The sequence below is a fragment of the Adelges cooleyi genome, unplaced genomic scaffold (genome assembly GCF_023614345.1).
Source record: "Adelges cooleyi isolate 19-005CV unplaced genomic scaffold, UGA_ACOO_1.1 ACOO_flye_CR_arks_rails_tigmint_CR_PRNA_247, whole genome shotgun sequence".
Taxonomy (NCBI): domain Eukaryota; kingdom Metazoa; phylum Arthropoda; class Insecta; order Hemiptera; family Adelgidae; genus Adelges; species Adelges cooleyi.
Window position 1 is genome coordinate 615,341 of NW_026095912.1, and position 17,899 is coordinate 633,239.

Consider the following 17,899-nt stretch of genomic DNA (forward strand, 5'->3'; position numbering starts at 1 on the left):
GTGTCGTGTAATCGTTTTAATGCAAGCAAGCCCCGTCTGACCTTTTTTTTAGATCCGCACCTGGCTGAATACTCCGACGACGAAGCTGCTGTCTACACCAAGTTGCCGGCGGAACCGATTTACCCGAAGACCTACGAAGACCTGATGGCCCTCCGATTGGCCAACAACGAGACTTTGCCCGTCACTACCAAATACAACAACGTGGGCAATCAAAACGCGTATAAACCGTCGAAGAAAAAGTCCACGCCGGGTATGGACTTGACTTTTGGCGAGAAACGTAACCGGTCCCAGCCGATCGTAAAGCAAATCAACGTTAATGTCGACGTTGCCAAAAACAAGGCTGCCGCAGTCAAGAAAAGCACGCGAGACGTGCTTGACAAATCGATTAAGGCAAAATTGGGTGCGAAACAAAACCCGCCCCGTTTAGAAAAAAGTTCCAGTGTGGCAAAACCAAAATTTCCACCTACCCTGTCCAACAGCAGGACAATAAAGAAAATAAATAAATAACTATTGCATATTTTTTTATTCGCATTTACATTGGAAATTGGTGTCTACCATTGGATGTGAAAGAATTACTCTGAGCTACCAATTTGGTTTCCGGACTGAATTCATTCGACTAATCAAGAAGTGTGGCCAATATAAACGAGTTACCCGCAGTTAGGTTAATAAGGAATAAACAGGTAAAAATGAAATTTATCAAGATAAAAACCCGAAGATGATGTGGTTAGCTGGTAGCGAAGAATGATCGGGTGACGTACTCGAAAGAAAAGACTCATAGGTAATGGTTGGTAGATCTAGACTCTAGATTCTAGAGTATAAATTATTATAATATGAACAAGGTAATCTAAGGATAAGGCGGCATAAGATGAAAATGGGAGACGGTAGATGCAAGTCTGATAGGTTAATTTTTTGATTGTGGCTTGATTTACTAAAATCAGAGAGCTTACCGGTTATTACTAGGTACTATTATAATACTTAGATACTCGATATTGACTAACTTACTTTACCTTAAAGCAACGAGATTTATCTTTTACACTAACTGTCCCGTCGATGATTTCCCCTATTCATTCATCGTCTTTGAGAATCTGTAAGACAAAATGAACATTCATCGTTAAGCAAATTAAATAGAATAATGCGTTATGACATTATAAGCTCATTAAATTTAGCCATCTAAAAAAATGATACATTTTTAATATTTCTAGGGAAAATAATTAAAACTTTCAATTAACTAATATAGTGCTAACTGGACGATTCTTATTTTAGCTTTGTATTTTCATAGCTATAAACCATCTTATTTTTCTCACACAAAAATCATCAGTAAATTTCCAAAGATGTCCAAACTGATATCGACAAGGTAGAATCGAACAATAATTTATTAAAAAAAAAAAAATAATAATAAAATTATACTTATTAATCAAAATACAGAAAATAACAGAAAAAAGACATTTTTTATCAACAACACATTTATTTACATAAATATAATGTAATGAAATAAAATATATAAAAATGAAGCAAGGTAAAATATTGGGTTACAAAGAAAAAAAAATCGAATTTATTACATATTTTATGGAATGTATTCAAATAACAACGGAATCGTCCAAGTTGATATCTTAACTAGAAATAACAATTACCTACTATTATAGTCTTATTAAAAAAAAAAAAAACGGTTATTAAAAAACGGTATTTTATAAAATTTTGTCGAATTATACTTAAACGAAATCGAATTTATCCAAGTTAATATTTTAACTGTAAATAAATTATAGTTACGGTATTGTCTTTATCGTCTTCCATTATAATGGCAACAAAATTGTATTTGTCGAGACAAAACGCATAAAACCTTCGCAACGACTCGATACAAGTAAATAAAAACAAATCAAATCAAAAGTAAAAAAAAAAAAATATTACGTTAACTATTGTTAACGGAATCAAAAGTTGAAAGTACAATTTAAAAGTACAAAAAAATTTTTTAATAATAATAATAAAATAGAGGACAGAGAAACACTAGGAATTTGATTGTAGTCAAATTGTATGTGTACGTCGTCTCGGTTCTCGTGTTACACGACAAGACGGCTTGAGGTATTTAATCGTAATCGGCACTGTTGTAATTGTAACTCTCGGCTATCGACTTCATGCCGATTTGTTTTCTCGTCAGAGGTATGTCTTCGTCTTCGATAATCTTGGTGGGGGAAAAAGACAAGGTTAATTATTTGATTTGACGTCAAATGCAAACATATAAATATTTTTAGTACTACGACAACGCTTACCAATCTCGATCCGTCTCTCAACATGATCGCCACGTTCCGGCCGGGCACTATTTCCACCTTACCGTACTTCTTGAGAAACGTACAAATGTTCGACATCCATCGCAGCACTCGTGCCTTGGAACACTTGTACGCTATGTCTCGTTCTTCGTGATACTATATTATGTATAAAAAAAAAATAACAATAATAAAATACAGTGTTTAAAAAAACTTAAGCTAATAATATCAAGTATCATTTTTTTGTGGTACATTAAGATTTATCGGGGAAACCATCGTATCACAAGTAAAATGGGACGATGAGAAAAATTTTGAAATGAATTTTTTGTACTTAGGTAACGAAATTTCATGACTGTTTAGATTTTATTACGCCAAAATGTTTTAAACAGTTAAAATGTTAATATTACTGTGTATGACATTGATTAATTGTACACTTGAGTGGTTTAAAAATATAATTTATCAAAAGCTGATAAAAAAAACGTTATACATAGGAAATATATTTCTCCAACATTTAAAAGCAAACTTTAAATTACAAAAGGAAATACAATAAAAATTTATTTCAAGCAATCCCAGCAAGTTCTCATGTAAATAGTAAATAATAAGGTAAAAACAAACAAAGAGAGAAAATCAAATATTATAAAATATTGGCTTTGGATAGGCCAAAATACACTTCAGTCTGTTGTAAGCGCTGAAGATGACAACATCGTTGTCATAACACATGTACGCAAGAAGTGTATAATTTTTATGGTTTAGGGTTCAAGTAGATTTTATATCTTTACTACAAAATATACTTGTATATTTTTTTTAAATTACTTTCATACTATAAAGAACAATTATTAAGATGGGCTATTGTACACCTATTTATTTAAAAAATATATATTGTTTTTTATTACTTTCAGTTTAGTTCCTTATCTTTATTGGTGTGATTGGAGCAAAATATAAATATTAAGTATATAATTTACATGTTTTTTTGAGGGCATATTGAATTTAGCATGTATGTAATTTGTTTACATATTTATCTTGTCTATAACCGTAAAAAGTAAATTCCAAATAATAAACAAGTAAAATTGATATATTTTATTTATAAGAGTACATTTTTTTATTTAGCATTAATGCGTAGTTGAGAAGGTATTGTTTTTACGTTGATGGGTTTTTATTTTTAATATTGAACTTACAATAACTTCTAAACCGTAAAACTGATTTCTTTGTATAGCAACTCAATATAGATCAGAAATCGTACCCAAAAGGTACTTTATTAGACCATAAATTTAAAAACTTCACCCTTTCCGAATTAGTTCTAAGAAAGGTCTCAAATGAGCCAATAACATATACAATTTTCTCAAAAATCAGAAATCAAACTTTTTTTTTAATTAAGGAAAAGCCAAAAATTACATTGACCCTAGACAATATCAAGGTTTGCTATGTGTGAGTGAATCAACAGTCGTCAGGGGTTGAAAATAATTTCATTTAATGTTAATCGGGATATATAGATAACGACGACAATGTATAATTAATGATCAATCCTAATCGTATCCATCCTAATAACAATAATACATTTTTAAGCACAATATTATTTTCATTACGTATAATGCTTTAATCAACATTTCTATTTTTATTTTCTACCATTACAAGTTTGCATAGAAGCCAGATACCGTTTTTTATTTTTACTTAATTTCAACTATGCTTCTAACATATTTTTTTTTTTGTTTATTTTTATTTTTACAGCAAGAATTGTATAACATATATTATCTATAAATATTATTGCAAAACCTAAACTAAGAAAAATATAAGAAAATAAATATTGTTATACCTCCCTTTCATAAAATATTGGGCAGGTGTATTAATATTATTTTTTAAATAAAAGAAACCTACTGTTTAGCTTGTTCTTCAATAATTTATGTAAATATATCCCATCGTAACATGGTAGTAATTTACAGACATTTAACGACAAAATCACCCAAATATTAAGCTCAAATTGCAGTTATTTAATTTTGAATTGTAAAATATTTTAATGTGGTTTCTCAAACTGTATTTCGTTAATTTAAATAAATTTATTTAAGTAAACATTGTAAACAAACTATGTTGTAAAACGTTTTACGTAATTTTACGGAAATCTCTTGGTTAAAACGCAGCTCATTGTTAATAACAATTTACCGAACATCCAAGACCGTGTCCGTACATATCGGATTCGAGGTGGGTGGATAATTGAAAGCCGCTGTCTATGAACATTCGGTTTAAATGAATGTTGAATTTCTTTATGATTTCATGAAACAACCTCTCCAGAGATCCCATTTTGAACAGTGATTTACAGCTTTTCGGAGCGTCTGTAGAAAACGGACAATATTTCAAAATAACCGTTGCATGACTTTGTCAAAACGATAAACACTCACTATTTGGAAATACGGTTTCGTACAATTTTTCCAGACTGCTTTTCGCGTTCATCATATTGCTGCCGACTTCGCTTTCCATAATGTACATGTATGGCAAATCTAATGTACCTTCTTCTAATTCGCGTACTTCCACTGTGCCGTCCTAAAGTCAAAGCGACCACCATCACAACAACAATATAAGAAAAATGTTTCACCACAATGGCCGACTCACTTTCAAGAAACTCAGGAATTCCAACAATATTTTTTTATGATCGTCCGGATGATCTTCCCAACAAGAAATCCGATGGAAAGTGTCCGAATATTCTCTCATGCCGCCTCCGTAACCACGTGGGTAGATTTTGGCTGTAAAAAGAAAAAATTATAATAATGGGTACTTTATACATCTACTAGTAGTAACTGTCGAGAAATAACTTAAGTCTAGTATTGTTACTAGACATGACTTACATACACCAACCATTTGATAATATGTGCGACTGACACCGTTCTTCAAAGTAAATTCGATCGCGGCGATTTCGGCAGGAAAATAATAGTGTTCAGATGAATGAGTGTGCGAGTTTACGTGCAACAAAATAAATTTTTTGTCGAGTAGTTCTGGAAAAAAAATTAAACTACAAAAGTACTTTGTATTCAAACTTTTGTTATAAGCGATATGTACTCGATATAGTGTTTAGTCGTAACAATAATAATCGTATAAACAGAAAACCGAATAGTCTCTTGATAGAGACGAATAAAAAAAAAAGTGTATTCATAAAAAAAGTTATGCATGGAAACGTTTTTTTTTTTTTAAATAAAAATTGAAATGCTTTTTTTAAACAAGAAAAAAATAAAATGTTATTTTAGTAGAAACAAACTCAAATAACAAATAAAAAATATTTTTAAACGATATTTTAGTTATTAACTTGAACAACATTCTATTTAAATACAATAATTCATAAATATGTACATGTAAATCAATATGTACATTTTTATCATAAAAAAATTAACTACATTAATGCATAACGGTTTCGGACAACTTGGACATAATTTAAGTAGAATAGTTTATTTACCTATTTTAAAAAAAATTTGAAATAAATGATAAGCATCTCTTCTTACCTTTTTCATCGGTAATGAATTGGAACATTTTTTCTATGTATTTCTGCATCATCCAATATTCTGTGCTGTTTTCGTGCATCTTCTTGATGTTTTCGGGAATATTTTTGCTCCGAGCTGTTCTTTCTGTGCGATTCATTTTATCGGCCAAATTTTTAAAATACTGTTTATCCTCATTTGTCATGGACTAAAACAATAATTCATACAAATTTGTAGTTTAATTTGATCCATCCACTTATATTGTTTAAATAGCGCGCTTTAAAATATAACATTCAAAATTTAAACTTACACTCCATATCGGCGCGAGTTCGGTGGCCAGCTCGGACATGGTTATTGATTTTCTTCCTTGTTTTTTTTCTGCTTCGGCTTTATGATACATCAAGAAAGCGCCGAACGGATTCTTCTTGGGAGCCATAGTTAAGTACAAACCTTCAAACCAAAAACAACAATTAAGACATTTTACCGATACATAAAGGTACATATAAGATAGAAAATATAATATATATAATATTATAAAATATATTTTGAAACAAAAACTCAATCAATAGTAAATTTTGAACACATCGGACATGCATATACGCCTCAGTGATAGTTAAATAGTTAAGTCAGCAAGATACCAAGACAGTAAAATAAATAAATAGCTAAGTGGTAATAAAATCACTTTAATTAAATTAGATTAATCGGTCGATAGTAATGCCCAGCGCTATAAGAAAGTCCACATTATCTACATTGAAGTACTTTCTGTGGTCAGTGCCGTTATATTTTCAAAATTAAATAAATAACTTTTAAAACAATGGTCATGCACATTGCAACGCATTATATACTCGGCATAAAGTACCGAACATAAAATTAAATTTCAACTTTGATAATAACATATCTGTGAATGAACGTTATATTCTAGGGAGGCTATGTTTGCTATGAAAATGTGACATTTATAAATAATATCCGATGAACCCGGTAGCTGCAAGCTAGGTATATTTAACTAAGCTATACAAAAAAATACATAGTATGTCGATAAAAATATATTTTCGAGACTGGTGAACTAAACTAGATTGGAAATTTCACGTTTTCCTGATAGCTCCTTTTGGACTTTGTCCTTACCGACAATGCCGTCGGTTTTGTTACGCACAAGAAAGACATAACCGGATAAACAAGACTTACGACAAAATATTATAAGTTTTGAAATATTTGGACAACGTCGGTAATAATAACTTAAGTATTGTTGTCTGTTGACAAGGTTAACTAATTAAAAATATAGGTACAACTGTTAGGCGAGAAATATAACATGATATTATGTTGTGGTACATTATATGATTCGACTCACCTTGATTTCGCGTCGATAGGGCACACTCCAAAAAGACTACAATATTATATTATTAAAATTTTGAACAACAGCTACAGCACAATAAATTACTAATATGTAGACCACAGAGAAATCCATTATGTATTATGTAAACACATGGCCATGGCGCAAATGTTATCAAAATCTGTGTGGTTTGCTCTTATCAGTTGTTATCAGCATTTCGCGTCTAACGGCCACTGCTGATCAAGTGCTTATATTATAACATTCGACGGGGTAATAAATAATATTATGCAGCTGCTGAGACTTGGGGTATATTTATAAACAAACGAAGGGCACTAGCGGGTCTGGTAATTATTTTGTGGGAGGGGGGGTGCTAAGTAAATATTACAAAAAAAATAGAAGACACAAAACGACGCCGACAACGAGGAGTTAAAGAAATTTGTAATTTTCTTGTCAAACAGACTATAAACGTTTAACGCTTTGGAAAAATATAGGATACAACAGTTATAGGTATGCAAGTGAGAAATCAAAATAATAAGTAACCGTAAAACGCCATGGTATATTTAATTGACTATTTTATTTAATCGATACCAAAAAAAAAAAAAGGAAATATGTAAATATATATATTTTATATGATTATCTACTTAAACGACCACCCCTAAAGGGCCATGACAAAAGTGATTAATACACTAACCACCGCACATTAAAGAGTTAATATTTTGTTTCCTAGCACAAGTGGTTCTAGAATCTATAGATTGATTCTAAAGTACTTGCTGTTATTTAACAGTTTTTTTTTCTATAATTATACATTAGTAAATACCACATTTTTGTGGTAAAGAAATGCTGTGACAAAACAGCGAGACTGGCTGGTCCAGTGTCGATTGTGTAATAAGAAAATAATGTTTTGTTGCCTTCAATGCCCTTAGTGTTTATTATTTTTTAATACCTAACCTATTGCTGAAAATATATTAGGTATTTTTTTATTCATAAAGATTAATAAAATTAAAAATAGGCACTCTGACCTAGATGTTTTACTAGTTATATGAAAAAATTGATAAAGAACGACCATTAAATTAATCACTGTAGGTGCAATAAATTGTAATTTTATAATGAATCATACTACAATATAGAAAATAAAACATAATGAAGATAAAATATATTACAATATACTTACCTAATATGTGTGGCCTTTTTTTAAATAGCCAATAAGTAAAATGATATGTTTTGAAACAAAGTAATAATAATTATTATTACAATAGGTTTATACACTACTTAATTAGTTATAGTTCAAAAGTATTTAAATACTTTGCAAAACTGCACTTCCAAACAGTTTACCAAACTATTTGCTTGGTTAATTTTAATTATTTTTTACATGTATGAACTAAATTACATACGTATATTTACTCAATATTTTTATGTGTGAAGTACAATTGTTTATATAATTGGATACATTTAATTATTTATTTACAGTTCTTGTAAGAAATGTCCTCGTTTGATGATGTTTTTTCGAGAGACATAATGTAATATAAGTATTAAATTTCTAAGCTAATGAACTATTATAAAAAAAATCAAGGTAAGATTGGTTCTTTCCTTTATGTTTCTAAATTAACATACTGTTTAAAAGTGGTTGTAACAGGGTTAAAATATGGACTTATCATAAATGTTTTTATTAAAATTTTTTTTTTCTGTGTCATAAGTTCCTGATAAAAATATAATAATATTATACAAAATCAAAAAATATGTTTTTATAAATAGACTATGTATTTCCTGAGCTAATGAAGGCATTAATAAAAGACTTAAGACTTATTATTGAAGAAGTTTAAAAAATGTATTGTTATTTTAAATATAATTTTTTTTTTGTAAATATTGATCAAATATTATTGTTACCTAAATAATCTGCCTAGCTCGTTTATTATTAGCGAAAGGCAATATTTTTTTTACTAGCCTAATAAACAAAAATAAAATATATTTCATTCCATACTCTTTTGAATGGACAATGATGATATTATTATTATTAGAATAATAGAATTCATTATATGTATAATAATAAATATTAATAAACTCAAAAAAATGAAACATGACAGCTTACTTTTCGTTTACTAAACGAACCATTGCTCTTAACATAAGCAGTACAATATTTCACTAAAGAATTATATAAATTGTACAAACTATAAATTACAATAATTATGACTAGAATTAACAAAGAGTTTGTGTAACTAATTGTTGTCAGATATATTTTTTTAACTATAAAACTAGTTGAAATTTAGTGTATAATAATAAAAAAAAAAATGTATTAAGTTTTAAGTTAATTTATAAGCATCATAAAAAAAAGTAGCTTATTTAACTTAAAAGTATACTGAAAAAAAAAACAGTTATGTTAATAGTAATTAAAATAGTTGTTTTTCTTATAAAAGACTTAAGTTCAGTTTGTGATTTTGGTTTTTCTTTAATGTAGTCAACGGCTTCCAATGAAAACTATCAATTTACTTTTGAAAGTAATTTAATTATTAAAACTAATATCTCGCTAAGCTAAAAAAAACACTCGTCATGGTGTATATTGTATACTTTTTAGGACATTTTCAAAAATTATGAAATCTTATAGCAGAAAGGAGACTTCTTCGTAAAATCAAATTTTACAGGAGTCACAATAACTGTTTAGGTAAGACTGGAAAGGAAAGAAGCACTTGGAAAAAATTCCTTTTCGGTATTTTCCAAAAATTACTGCAAGTTATTTATTATAAGCCATTGGCAGATATTTTGAATTATGAACAAGTCCCCTTTCTGCGCTTAACCATTTTAGTTGCACCTAAAACACAAGAGATTGTAATAAAATCAGGATATTAACTAAATTTCAATTTTGTATAATAACTGTATGGTAGTCTAGGACTTATATATATTATATATTTAGGTACATTTTTAGCATGTATTATAATAATATTTGTCATCTTTTACATACATTGAGCAATTAAGTGAAAAATATACTATTTTGTTTAAGTAATTTTCTGTATTAACATATTTGTTTTGATGCAAGTAGTGTTAATTTTTTCATTTAATGCTTAGTAAATTTAGGTGACCAAATGATAAAAATATTTAAGTTAAAACCCCGACAAATTTTTATATTTTCAGTATTTACCAATAAGGTACCCACATCACTAAGGGCATTGAAGGAATATTAGACACAGGTATTTTCACCTCTTATGAAAACCTAAAAAATTTTTTGTTAATAAATTAATTTTAAGTAATAATTGTTGAATTTATATCGTTATCTACTATACTTTTGCAGTAGTAGAACTAATTTCACACAATTATAATTTAAAAGCCCTACGACGTGTGAAATTACCGATTGTTCTAAGCCGTCGATATGAAAACCTCACACGAGCCCTGGTAAACTGATGATTTTAGCATCTTTGTAAAATGTATCGTACCTATTGTTTAATATTATCTGTTTCGATTAGTTCATTTATTTTAAATATTATCATTCGACTTGGAAATTGTCTCTGTAAAATAAAATAAATATTTTGTAAACAACTTAAACTATCGTCTAATGAAACTTTTCTTATTTTTTAACTGTTACTTGATTTGTTTTTATTTTAAATATTTGTAAGGGTTTCTTATGACTTAAATCCACCCCGCTAATTATTATTATTTCTTATGATAATATTGTATTGATAAGCGGACAAATACGGTTTCTTACATGAAATATTCCCATAAGTACAGTTTCTTCCATGAAATATTTGTTTGCGCGCAAGCGTCCGCCGCGACATGACCGACTTTGGTGTTGGGAAAAATATAATAATATATATGCTACGCCCGCCCCGGTCACGATACACAGGTAAGTCAGCAACCGGCGCTCATCGCAAAATGGCCGCCGGGCGGCCGTGTGTCGCTTACGGCGGCCATGTCGGTAACGCGAACCGTCGACACACCTTGTGTCCGGGCGGTCGCGTCGTACCGCCGACGGCACGTTTTTTTTGGCGGGAGGGCGGGGCTCGGCCGCCGTGGTGCGGTAGGGTGGGGATAACGGGGGGTCGGATAGTTAACGGTCAAAGTGTCGATCACCGAAAACAATGATAACGACTGTTTACCATAAAGCGACTGTTACAAAAAAAAAAAAAAAGTTCTAACATTCTTTCCGTTCTCTCTCTCATTTTATTTTTCAAGTAAATTAATGAGTAATAATCTCACAAGTGAACCGCAGCTATAATAATATCAATTATCAACAATAATAACAACAACGACGTTAATTTTGTAATAATCGCTGTACGTCATCGCCGCCGACGCCGCCTCTGGTGATTAATCGTTCGATTGTTTTTTTAATTTTTATATCGTGTATGTTATTAAGTCGGCCGCTAATTATTGGTGTTTTTTTGGAATTTGATTTTTTCCCCAATTTTGGCGGACCGAAAGTTTTTTTATTTTAAAGTCTTACTCGCCTTGCTGCGGCAACACCGTCGTCACTACTACTGCGCACGATGGGGTGTACGATAAGTTCGGGCGAAAAGGAAGCGGTGGAGCGATCAAAGAAAATCGACAAATCCCTTCGGGCCGACGGCGAGAAAGCCGCCAGAGAGGTGAAACTGCTATTGTTGGGTAAGTGCCGGACGGATGGATGTAATCGACTGTGTCGGGCGGACGCACAATGGGGCGACTTATAGACACTCTGGGACATTTTACAATATTTTTATTTCTTAGATTTATATGAAATTAATAATTGTTAAAAATATATGAAATTGGTAGCACAATACATTAGTTACGGCTTAATAATAGGCCCTCTATTTATTATAATATATATTTGATTAAAATTACAATAACAATTAAGGCCCGCCTTTTAATAGACTATTGCGTAAAGTGTTATATTGATATCTAAATAAGAGTTTTAAAGAAATCATCAAACTAAGGACTTAGTTTTTTCAAACACATGTTTGAATAAATAGTATTCTTTTTGCAAATTTCTTTAATTTCACATGGTCTGTCAGTGTTTTTGGTTAAAAATTTAAGAATCAACGCCATATTACCTTTGCCTTCAGTATTTATTCCCAATTTAATTCAGTCATATAATTTTTGATCATTTTTGTTTAACATAATGTGAATAACGTTTTTAACATATCATTTATTTGTATAGTTTTATTTAATTTTGATAGTTAATTTAAGACATTTCAAATCCAATGCAATAATTATTAATAATTTTGAATTTTATTTTGTATGTAACTCGCATATTAATTGTATTATATTTCTAAAATAGGAACATTATCACTGTTGTCGAAAATGATTTGAAGTCATATTAGACAGCCAAATCAAATATCGTAACTACAAAAATATTTTATAAATATAGTTAAAATTATACTTGAATTATTTTTAAATCGATATTAGAGATTCAATTACGTCACTTTTTTTAGTAGTGATCTATATTCGGATTTTTCTTTATTTGGGGTTGAATTTTAAGATTTAAATTAAATAGGCAACCCGCTAAAAAATGTATTTTTTGATTAAAAATATGTTTTGTAATGAATTCAGACTTTCATTAATAAAATAATAACCGAACCGGTTAAGTAATTTCTAATATTTTATTCAAAGTATTTAAAAGTGAAAAAAAACTGAAAACTGAAAAAAAAATTAATAATTTAACAAAAACTTAAGAATTTTTACTATCCCCCCCCCCCACTCCATTAATTGAGTGTTCCGAGTTATTATTATTTTGTATCACTAAACTTTTATTGTTAGTAATATCAGCCGCTTTATTTAAACAAAAATTATACAGTAACTATTTTTTGAACTGTTAGAACTGTATAATTTTTATGGCTAAACAAAGTTAACAATTGTATTGTTTACATTTCATATTTTTAAGATTTTAAAAATTAACTTAAAAATTTGTGAAAAAACAATATTTTTTTAAGTATCGTAAAAAGGTATATTTTGGCAACAAGCCAATTAGGCCACTAACCTTTTAAGTGTCAATATACATAAAATAATTATGAAAATAAATTTTTTCACATAAAAAAAAAAGGTTTTATAAAATTTGTTTGAACATTAAAAATATAAACATATTTTTAAATACATTTGCCAAATTGCAAAGCTCCTCGCGGAAATGTTTACAGTTCCAAAATGAATACCTAAACATTTTATAATCGTATTGCCCCTTCTATGTAAGATGAATGTTTACATTCCTAAATTAATGTGGGATTTCCTCTCATTAATACCTAATGTTTTTCAAGTTAAAATTATTAGAAAAATAAATTTGTATAATGAGCATTTTTTTTTGTGTATTTTAGGGGCCGGTGAATCGGGTAAAAGTACAATTGTAAAACAAATGAAAATCATACATGAAACCGGTTATTCACAAGAAGAATGTGAACAATACAGACCGGTCGTGTTCAGCAACACCATTCAAAGTTTAATGGCCATCATACGAGCCATGGGAACGTTGAGAATAGATTTTTCCGATTCAAGCAAAACGGTAAATTAATGCGAGATCAAAATTATTTTTGATCGTTAGAGCTCGGATGTTAATGACCATAAATGTATTGAAATATGCATTTTAAAATGTCTGTATATGCAATTATATGCCTTCATTGAAACTGACTAAAAAAGTTAGCTGAGTTTTCAAAAAGCTGACTTGTTATAATTTAAATAACATTTTCATTGGTTAATTATTTAAAAGGTAATTTATGTTTCAGGATAACATTGAGTTACAATTATTTTGGTGAATTTTCATTTAATATTTTTTCTCAAATTGTATATAATTTTTTATAGTTCATACTTGTAAATATGATTAAATAAAATCGAACATTTGTATTAATTATACTTAGTAATATACTATTAAATCTAGAAATAATCATTATAGGCAAATATATGCTCAATAGTGTCAAGTATGCAATATAAGTTTGCCTATTTTGAAATCTAGTTTTAGTAAATTGAATTTATGCTGTATTTGAGTATAAATCTAATTTCACTAAAAAAATATGCAAAGTCATAAACATCCGTGCTTTAGTGATCGTTAACATAATACTGTATTGCGACTGTCTTTATATATTTTTTCCGTCAATCGAACAGGACAATGCCCGTCAATTTTTCTCGTTGGCGAGCGCCACCGAAGAAGGCGAACTCACTCCGGAATTGGTGAAATTGATGAAACGACTTTGGACCGATTCAGGCGTTCAGGAATGCTTCCTACGCTCGAGGGAGTATCAACTCAACGATTCTGCCGCCTACTATCTAAATGCCCTAGACAGAATATCTTTGCCCAATTACGTGCCTACACAACAAGACGTATTGAGGACGAGAGTGAAAACGACCGGAATAATTGAAACCAATTTCTCATTCAAAGGGTTGAATTTCAAGTAAGTCCACACGCAACCAATGGTGAACTCGAAACCATTAATAATATCATTTGTTTGCCATTTTCCGTAGAATGTTTGACGTCGGTGGCCAACGATCTGAGAGGAAAAAGTGGATACACTGTTTTGAAGGAGTCACGGCTATAATATTTTGCGTTGCTCTGTCGGGTACTGAATAAAAAATAAACCTTACCTAATATTTTAGCTTTACTATTGTTTCTATATTATTGTTTTGTTTTACAGGCTACGATTTAGTGTTGGCCGAAGACGAGGAGATGAACCGAATGATAGAATCAATGAAATTGTTTGATTCAATTTGTAACAGTAAATGGTTCGTTGATACGTCGATAATATTGTTCTTGAACAAGAAAGATCTTTTTGAAGAAAAAATCAGACGTAGCCCGTTAAACTCGTGTTTTCCAGAATATACCGGTGAGTTTCCGAACATCAAAACTGTTGCATGATGGACAGAACTGACTATTTTTCATTATATTTTTGCACGGCAGATTAGTTTGGGTGAAGAAAAAATGTATTTGTAGACTAATTTGGTGATTAGTCGACTAAGTTTAGCAAACCCGGGCATTATTTGAATAAATATAACTTAAAAGTATTATTAAAAATACTAATTGATTAAAATAAACACTCAAAACAAGAACAATTTAATTTTAACTAAACTAAACATCCTATTAATAAAATTTCATAAGAAACTAGCCCCATATAAACACAATTGTAGATTCCGTCGGTTATTAAATAAAATATTTAAAATAACAAATAATTTGAGAATGGTCTAAGGTATTTAAATAAAATATTGTTTCAAAATATAAATAATAAATTATTTCAAATAGTTTATTAGCTATCGAGACTGTAGTAAAAATGTATTTCAATTTCAATTTTCCTCAACACCCAAGCACTTATTAATATTGTACTCAAATTGTTTTTTTGTCTATCTCGTGAACTTCTGAATTGGTCGAATAAATTTCATTTCAGTAACTTTTTACTTAAATAATTTCTATTTCTATTAGTGATTGGTCGTATAATTTATGAGTCATTCGTAAATCAACTTACAGTGAAACGAACATAACAAAAACCGTGACACGGTACGATTGACTTAAGTGCAGTAGAGAAATTGGTAGATTGTGCCCATCGTTCATCTCAATAGGCCGGTTCGATTGAAACAAAAAACATATTGTGATTCTTCCTGATTGTTTCAGGTTCAAACAATTACGAAGAAGCAGCCGCTTATATACAAATGAAATTTGAAAGCCTAAACAAAAGGAAGGAACAGAAGGAGATCTACACTCATTTTACATGTGCGACCGACACGAACAACATACAATTCGTTTTTGACGCCGTCACCGATGTTATCATCAAAAACAATCTCAAAGATTGTGGTCTGTTTTGATGAAAATAATTCTTTAAAAAACCATCGCAGTCGTTTGCCAATCCGTTTCAGTTTTAGTTAATCTTAGGACTATACTCTAATTTTTTTTTTTTTTTTTGACTGATAATAAATTTAATTATTATTTTTACGTGCCAAATATATATATACAAAAATCGAATTAACAATATAATAGTGTAATAGTATTCAATAACTAACCAAAAATCGTTGAACAAATTTGTATGTATAAAAAGAAAATCTCAAAACTGAATTTATCACCATTTTTTTCAAACAAACTTTTGTTTTAGAAATATCTGATATATTTTTTTCTTTTAGTTTATTAGTTTGTAAGATTACCATTTTTAATATCGAATTTATTCAATCGATTACTATTATTATTTTTGCATGATACCTTTTTTTTTTTTTTTTTTGTAACTAATTTTTCTATTTTGTACATGTATTTAAAAACTGTTAACGCTAAGTTGTGTAATGTTAATAACTTATTACTTGCCTGTAATTATTATTATTATAACAATGTATTATAATTATTTTTTTTAATTTAAAACGTTTGCCAATTTATTTATGTAATGTAGTGATAACAACCGCATAATAATATTGTAACGGCACTTAATTTTGTTTTACTTAAAGTATTTACTCATTTTCAAAATAGCTAATCAAATGATGTTTAATTTATAGTTAACAGTGTGATCGAACCGTACGATATTTTTTCGAAAAACTTAACAATCTAATTTTTTGAATATCTCCACTACTTGCGTTTTTGGTAATTACTTAACGAGAGCTCATATTTTTTTTTTCAATTTCGGTTTGAAAAACGATTTTATTAGTAATTTCAAAGAACAATTATCAGACGAACGCGAAACTCGACTGAAAATGTATTAAAATAATAATTCAATTATTGTGTTAAAATATTATAAATTTTATTATTGTATTGCTTTTTATAATTGTATTTTTTGGTACTTAAAATTATGTAAAATCGCGTTGATTGTTGTTTGTACCGGAAATTGTATTGATAATTGAGGGAAATTTTATAATATTTAAAAATCCTACCGAGAAATGCAAACCGATTAATATATCAAGTGTTAATAATTTTACGGACTGTTTGAAACGTTAAAGGCAGGGTATTATTAAAATAATTTTTTGAATTGTAGTATTTCTTTTTTCGTTAATAACCTAATCGGAGAGTTTACGCTAAAATACAATTGTTTTATTCGTACGAGCTTCGTAGCTCGACAACGTTAATAATGTTTAACGCTACGGTAATCGAGTTTTATGAACTGAAATAGTTTTGACAGAATTTTTTTACCCCGAATGACATTACGTTGCGAGAATTTGACTCTGCGTATTCTCTCTGACAAAGTTTTACCCGTAAAAGTTAAGAATTGTTGGTTTTCTTTGATCGTTGTTCTTTATTGTAATTGATTGGTGTTTTTATTTTTTTGGCATCTGTAACTTAAGAAAAAAAAAAGAATATTTAACTATTAAACGTTATTATATTTTTTAGAAATATTTCGTGATGACTTGAGACATATCTAAATAAATAAAAAACTAACTAAATGTGAGTTACGTTGAGAAACGTTAACAGAGTTATGTAAAGTAATTTACGTGCTGTATTTTATATTATAATTATATGACATTAATATTTTATATAGTTGTGTAAGTATTTTTATTAAATCTATTTTTTTTTTTTTTTTGGATTAATTATAAAAAAAAATATTTTTTGTACGTTAATTTTACGAATCGTTTGTGCCTTAACAGAAAATAATGTCAAATTTTTTTATTTCCTTTTTTTTATTGTACTTAACGGCAGCGTTTAATATTATGTTTACGGGTTTTTTTTTTACCCGTAAACAAAATGTTTACAATATTATACTTTTTTTGTCGGTTTATTTACATTTTTTTTTTCTTTATTTGTATTTGTTTTGTGTTATTTCAATGACAATTTTTATACTACTATTAATTATTATTATTATAAAAAAAACAACAGAAACCACATATTTTATTTTGATTGTTTACATTATTCGAGATAGAATCTCTAAATGAAATAACACGGCAAAGGTGAAATGCTTTTGTTTTGTTTTTTAATAACGAAAATTGACCATTTTTTTTTTTCATCATTGATGAAAAAT

General features: G+C 29.1%; 2 protein-coding genes across 2 annotated transcripts; one reads left to right on the forward strand and one right to left on the reverse strand.

Annotated features, from left to right (window-relative positions):
* Positions 1 to 1,494: 1,494 nt before the first annotated feature.
* LOC126836541 (protein maelstrom 2-like) lies at positions 1,495 to 7,203 on the reverse strand. Its single transcript, XM_050570042.1, has 9 exons — positions 7,062 to 7,203; positions 6,027 to 6,166; positions 5,741 to 5,924; positions 5,093 to 5,239; positions 4,860 to 4,990; positions 4,649 to 4,790; positions 4,413 to 4,582; positions 2,265 to 2,417; positions 1,495 to 2,176 (listed from the first exon to the last, which is right to left on the reverse strand). The coding sequence occupies exons 2-9, from the start codon at positions 6,150 to 6,152 to the stop codon at positions 2,081 to 2,083; spliced, it is 1,149 nt and encodes a 382-aa protein (XP_050425999.1). The 5' UTR covers positions 6,153 to 6,166; positions 7,062 to 7,203; the 3' UTR covers positions 1,495 to 2,080.
* A 3,907-nt stretch (positions 7,204 to 11,110) lies between these two features.
* Positions 11,111 to 16,036, forward strand: LOC126836329 (guanine nucleotide-binding protein G(i) subunit alpha). Its single transcript, XM_050569560.1, has 6 exons — positions 11,111 to 11,630; positions 13,310 to 13,494; positions 14,091 to 14,377; positions 14,448 to 14,542; positions 14,618 to 14,806; positions 15,586 to 16,036. Exons 1-6 carry the CDS (start codon positions 11,513 to 11,515, stop codon positions 15,774 to 15,776), a joined length of 1,065 nt encoding a protein of 354 aa, XP_050425517.1. The 5' UTR covers positions 11,111 to 11,512; the 3' UTR covers positions 15,777 to 16,036.
* Positions 16,037 to 17,899: the final 1,863 nt, after the last annotated feature.